We start from the raw sequence: 7,106 nt of genomic DNA on the forward strand, positions 1-7,106 counted from the left end.
TAAAGTAAACGATACATTATCAAAAACATATAATACCATCGCATGAGTGCCGCAATGATCAATACTTTCGCCACTCTTATACATCATTTTTGTAAATGACATCCCATTCCCCAACTTAACATATACATATCATTCTCAATGTGATGACGACATAGCAGTCTGGAGCATATCAATAAACCCACTTACGGCAATGACTCGAGTCCAAAAATCACTAAATTTAAATCTTAAATGGCGGATGATAGTAAACCCCACAAAAACACAAGCAGTAGCCATTTTCAAAGAACTAGGCAAACATATGAAAACTCTCAAGAAAGTTAAATTAAAGTTAGGAGACACAGAAATAAAAATGGGTAATAATTTTAAATTTCTTGGCATCACCTTTGACACTCCTCTCACATGGAATAAACATATTCAAAACATACATTCCTAGATTAGCCAACCCATCAACTATATCAGTCTAATTGCAGGTAAGCACACGGGATGCACACCAGAAACACCCTTAAGAATATACAAAATATTTGTAACCCCCCCCCCTAATAAAATATGGATGTCTGTTAACTTATAACATCTCGGACAATAATTTTAAAAAACTACAATTACAACAAACAGAGCAATCAGATTAGCCCTAAGGCTTCCAAAACGTATCCTCCGTAAAACATATAAATAAAATCAGAAACCCACCAACTATAAAAATTAGACCAACTGAGCTGGCTTACAAAGAGAGAGCGCTGTGATCATTTATGCAGCTCGTGACAGTTCTATTATAAAAAAAGTTATAATTTGCTCACACTGTTTTGTTTAGGAAACATCGTTAATGTTAACTCAGGTGAAAAAAAGAACTTATTTTACAATCTTTTGAGAAGAATTTATCATACTGATGTAAACTGTAATTTATACACATTTGCACAGGTTACACTTTATAGGGTGAGTTCAGATTGTGTTTGTAATCAGTTTTATATTCTTTTCAAATTACGATTTAAACTTAAAAGCATTACACGAAAGTTACTATTAGTAATATTAATACTAGTAATACGCAATAATACTAATAGTGTATGATACACTACTCTTAAGTATTATAAATATAAGTATACTGCTACTAAAACTACTTTTAGTAAAAACAGTGCTACTACTAGCATTTTGTAATAAAGCAGTACTAATAACATTTAACTTTTAAGTGATAATACTTTATTAATAATAATAGTTAATACTCATACGGTTGACTTCAAGTAGTTCAGCTGAGTTCAAGTTAAACTTTCAGTTTTAAGGCTTTAACCGTTTGAGTTTTAACATAATTTAAAATATAAACTTAAATAAATTTTTTTGCTGTTCTAAAAATTTTAAAACTGTTTATCCATATGTTTTTGACTAGGAATACTATTACTAGTAGTATACTTTTAATTTGTAGTTTAAAAGTAAGTCTTTCAATATTCAAGCTATATTCTACTAGTGCAACCTTAACTTTTAAGTTTTTATTCACCTTATCTTTTCTGTTTGAATTTAATATTTTCTTAATACTTCATAAATTTCTTGACAAGAAAATGTAATATTTTGGTATTTAAAACACATGCTTTCTTTTTCATTCAAATATTTTGGCTAGAGATGTGTAAAGTTATAAACATAAAACTTTGGTCCATTTGTATGGAAATATGTTAACAGTAACACCAAATAAAGTATTGATGATGTCTCAAATATTGTTATGAAAATAAACAAGCTGTAGCAGGCAACACAACCCATCTAAATGTAACTTTTAATGAAAACCCAAAACTATTAGCATATACTACATAACAGGGGTTGAAATATATGCTAATAAACTACCAGAATGTTTTTTTATAATGCTAAATTGCTGCTGTTTTGCTTTTAACAGTGGAAATATCTAGTTATATGCCCACAGAGAGATATACTGTTTTTCTATTGTGTCTTTTTTCTTATTTCTTGCTTTATTTTCCCAACACCATATTATAACAGATTGGCTTGAAGCTTGGTATGGTTATAACTAGGTCCAATACATCTAGATCCCTTTTGCATTTTTTGATTCAGGCCTTTTTAAGGATTTTATGAGATCAAAAATCAAACAACCCCAAAATATGTACATATGGAGTCATAGTTACAACAATCAAGGTGAAAATTGGCACAATTATAAATTTTCATGCACTCAACAAATTGACATACAAAAAAAAAGTTGTATTTGCCCATTTTGAGTATTTTTATGGGGTGAGAGCTCGAAACAAAGCATCATTTTGAGATTATTGGTCAATTAATTAGCCATATTTTGACCAATTTACATGGGATTTGGTACAAAGATACTTTTCTAAAAGCCCCACACGCATTGACAAACAAAAATGATGGACTTGCCCATTTGTAGTAATTATAAGAGAGGGGGTCAAGAGCCACAAAAAGCATAATTTTTAGGGTTTTTTGACAATTACTTTGTTTTATTTTGGCCAATGTAGATAGGATTTGGTACAAAGATACTCTTTGCAGGTTCTAAACAAAGATACAGACAATTTTGAAATTTTGTCTTTTTGCTTAATTTTTCAGCAAGGAAAATACAATTCGGAGTTTTTGCAAACTATTAATGTGTATGTCAACCAATTTACATGGGATTCGCTACAAAGATACCTTCTTGCAGGTTCCAAGTGATGATGTAGACAGTTTTCTGTTTTTTGTATTTTTCATGTTTTTTCTGGTGTCAAAATTGGCCATGCTGGAATTGCATTTTAGAGACATGTTGCATTTGCCTGCAAATGCTGACATTTTTAATAAAGTTTGTAGTGCTTCTTTTATAGAACATGCTACTGTGCGTATTCACCATAATGTACTTACTATTATTTCCATAAACAGAAAAAATTATTATTCAAAGTAAAATAACCTAACCTTGTACAGATGTTGTTTTTATTACACTTTTTGGTACATACTATTTTTTATATTTATTTCTAGTGTAAGTGAAACTAATAAAATTAAACTGACTTAGCCTGGGCTAAAGTTGCATATTTACTGGGCTTTCAAATGGTACTTCAGTTCTAAAACAAGAAGCATGCTATATAGATAAAATTAATTAATTTCAGGTTTTTGAATGATTAAGCAAGCTTAATTAATGGAGTGATTAGTCACATTAACAGAGTGTCAGAGGTTGTATTAATTTTGGTAAGGGAAAAAACCTACCATAATAATTAAAAATATTTTTTTACATTATATTAAAATTAATGACAAATCTTTAAATACTTTATTTGTATTTTTACTATCTTGCATTATAAAATAGGCAAAGTCTAATGTAAGTTATTTTTTGTTCATATTTGTGACTATATATGTGTGTGTGTGTGTGGTTTTCTAATTTTTTAAAACTACATTGCTGCATTTACAAGTGTGGTAAATGTGAAATCAGGAAGTATTAATCATACTTTTAGCTTTACAGTGGTTATGGTTTGCTGTTTTAAAATTATAAATGCAATACTTAAACATTTAAATTTTGTACTAAAAGCATGTTATCAACATTTGAATCCATATTAAATAATTTCAAACCAAAATTTTCTGCTACTTACTATAATTTTTGCTCTTAAATTTGCTTTCAATTTCCTTTTTTTTTCCTTTCCCTTGTAGGAAATATTTTATACAACCACTGTAATTACTTCACACCAAATTTGCTACTGTTTGAGCATTCTAGCATCTTAAGACATGGCTTCTGTAAAAGTGGCAGTCAGGGTTCGACCTTTTAACCAAAGGTAAGTCAAATCACATTTCTGTAGTGTGTTATAGCATTATTTTTTTCTATAGATAAGTGTTCAGGTTAAGGTGCTCATGTGACATTTCATCATTATGCTTCTTTAGGGGGGGGGGGGACCAATAAATTAAAAAGCTGAAATTGATCTAGATTTTTAATAAAATGGTCATTAAAACAAATCAAATGTAATAGTGTTTATAGAATTTTTATTATTATTAAATGATACAAAATGAGTTTATTATATATAAAAGCATAAAAATATGTGATCAATATGCCTAGATTTTTCAGGGGGGCAGGCCCCCTTTTGACTATGCCTCTGGTTTCAACAGAATAATGATCTTAAGCATGACAAACATAATGAAAATTTACAAGCAGCTTAAATACAAACATCATGAGGAAATTTGGACCTACATGTGCATGGATAAAATAACATGTAGAATCATTACATGCTACAGGGTATTTGAAGGAACATTTCTTGCATTGTCATTGATAAATTCTATGACAACATGTTGAATAGGTATTTGCCCTAAAGAGAGCAAAGGGTTTACACAACAAATAACATATGCAGTTATATATTTGTAGCTGTTACTATAATTCAGCTTATTGTAACTCTGTAGATATAATTAAACTTGTGTACTTATATGAAATTTAATCTTTCTCTACAGATACAGTATGTTTCACCAGTGTTTCCACTTTACTTTTTTAATGTACTTATAATAGTAGAAATAACTAGAAATTATAATCAGCAAAATCAATAACAAAAAGTTCTATTGTCCACAAATATGACAAGAGTACCTTCCACCCAGTACACTTCAGAATTGAATGCCCTCAAATTGCAGTAGTTATTTTAGTCATTAATTACACCTTTACATTCATGTGTACGTGTGATACACTCACATACCATATTTGATTAATTTGTTTATCCATTTTTTGGTCTCTTTGGAGAAATATAAATATGGTAATTTTCATAGTTAGTAGCCTATACCTAAGTCTTTTTACTAATTTTCATATATTACCTCTACAATATTGTTAACCTTAGAAATGCAAGTAATGTAGCACAATAAACAAGAATGAATTGTCAGACTAATTTGATTTACATTGGTCTCATGTTTTTGTAAAATCAGTTGTATTGGAAGAAACCACAAGAAACCTGGCCATCAGTAACCATTACAGACCAAAATCTGTTAATATCTTTAATTGCGTGGCTTGGGTTGTTTAAATTTTGTGTTATTGCTGTAGAGTCCACATTTAGTAGACTGTTCAATGGGAAGTATTTTAATTTTTGACAAGGTTTTCATCATAAATGTTTTGTATACAGATTCACTGGGCATTAAGTTGAAAAGTTAGGAATTTGAAACCTTTACATTTGAAATACTTATCATTATTATTAGTATTCAGCTCTAATTGTATTTTGTTTTAGTTTTAATTTGTATTTGTGATGCATTTGGGGAGGGGTGTGCATAGGATCAAAAAGAGACAGGCAAGACTCCCTATGGTGTTGGCTCTGATCTCAACTCAAAGTTTTGAACAAATTATGAACTTGTTATACAAACTTACAATTGATATTTTCATGTATAGTATTCAGAAACCATGTACTCTGCCTCACTTTATCTGAGCTAGGGAACTGCAGAGCTTCTTAATGTAGAGTGATTTGGATAAAACTTGTGTACTGCTGTATTATTTACTGTTTATGTTTGTGCCTGATGTCACAGATTACAGACAAAAGTCTAAGTAAACAGAATGAAAAGAACAAGCAAAATATTAGTTAACAAACAATAAGAATGACCGTAATTACTGAACTCAATGTGGAAAACATAATGTGTCATACACCTCATGTTAAATAACACTGTACCCTCTCCATGTATTTATGATGATGTGATAAAGTGTGAAAGTGGAAGAAGGATATATAAAACACATCTTGGTGGTTGCCTAGATGTATGGGTGAGCTTACTATACTTTTCTACTTGCAGGCACAGAGTTTTTTCATTTACAGAGATCACCTAAAACTCGTGGACTTTCCACTTGCTCCATTAGGCACCTTAATCTATCATGGATGTTTATTTTTGCATCATGCAAGCCACTTTTTTGGCTTATTGAGGTTATGAGTAATTTCCCTGGATGGAGGAGGCTTTACTTTTTTTTCTCAACATTCTTGCTTGTGTAATTTTATCCTTAGTTGTGGTATGCCTTAGATAGTGATGATGGTTTTAGATGTATCAATATAATAGAATGAGGTAAAGTGGAGGGCTAAGCTCATTTTAAAATCTTTGTTATCACAGAGAATAATTAAAATGAAGAATAATATTTATTTGACATGTGATGTTAACTTGTAACAATGGAAAAAAAAAGTATTACAATGAATGTTTTAAATGTGTTATTACATCAGAAAAACATTTAAATGATGAGTAATATAGATTTTTAAATGTTTCATTGTAATAAACAGTTATTAAAATGAAGTGGTGAATAAGCCATCTTGCAATACAGAGAAAGATTGAATTGAATAACAATGTTTGTAGTGTATGTAAAACAGAGAAAAATTGAAATATAAAAATATTGATTTGCTACTTTACAGAGAAATTGAAATGAACAGTGAATCAATTATACAGATGGAGGGACAAACAACAAGAATAATTAATCCAAAAGTAAGAGCCAGAAATATTCTTATCATTCAAATTTTTACAGATAGATAACTTGATATATGTTTAATCAGAATTTGTATAGCTGTGCTATATAATATATGTATATATATGCTTTTACTCTTTGGCTTGATCTAAGTACTAGCTCCACATACTTTTTTTTCCTCGTTTATTCAGAGTCTAGTCTTGTAATAACTATATTAAGTTAGTGTTTAGTATCTTGTTGAGTAATCCAGTTTTAAGAAAATGCTTTTTACATGGTGTTAACTTCTATGAGCTAACCTCATTTCAAATCATACAACTTACCATAAAAAAGTCAACAAAAACAGAACAGGTAGATAATATTTCAAGTTAGTGGAAAAAAGCTTTTGTGCATGCACCAAGTCTTTAACCCGATGACTACCTGCTACTAACTTTCTTAGTAGGCAATGCAAGTCTTGCTATATTTCATTCCAACAATAAAACTACTTTTCGAAAATATTCGTCCATCAAAGTACTTATGAACAAATATAGGTAGTTTAAGAAACATAAAGCCTATTACTTTTAATAAATTTAGTTTTTTCGCATTATGATCTTTAATATCTTAGAAAATTACTTTAGGAAATCGTATTTATAAGAAATTATTGCAATATTTATATTTGCTACAGATTTGAACTTATTACTTTTAATGCAGATTTTATCTATTTTTATTTTTTTTTAATAAACACATATACTTCTTATGGTTTCAAGTAATATACAGACCCTTAATTAAT

General features: G+C 29.6%; 1 protein-coding gene across 2 annotated transcripts in view; it reads left to right on the forward strand.

The window, feature by feature from the left end:
* Nucleotides 1-747: 747 nt before the first annotated feature.
* LOC106461781 (kinesin-like protein KIF16B) overlaps nt 748-7,106 on the forward strand; it is a 123,299-nt gene continuing 116,940 nt past the window's right edge. The window contains exons 1-3 of one of the 2 annotated variants that reach the window (XM_022388827.1): nt 748-924; nt 3,598-3,719; nt 6,291-6,360. In XM_022388827.1, coding sequence (XP_022244535.1) covers nt 3,673-3,719; nt 6,291-6,360 — 117 coding nt within the window. In that variant the 5' untranslated portion in view covers nt 748-924; nt 3,598-3,672. The remainder of the gene's footprint in view (nt 925-3,597; nt 3,720-6,290; nt 6,361-7,106) is intronic. The other variant, XM_013921634.2, reaches the window with a different exon arrangement.

The sequence above is a fragment of the Limulus polyphemus genome, unplaced genomic scaffold, assembly GCF_000517525.1.
Source record: "Limulus polyphemus unplaced genomic scaffold, Limulus_polyphemus-2.1.2 Scaffold1030, whole genome shotgun sequence".
NCBI lineage: Eukaryota > Metazoa > Arthropoda > Merostomata > Xiphosura > Limulidae > Limulus > Limulus polyphemus.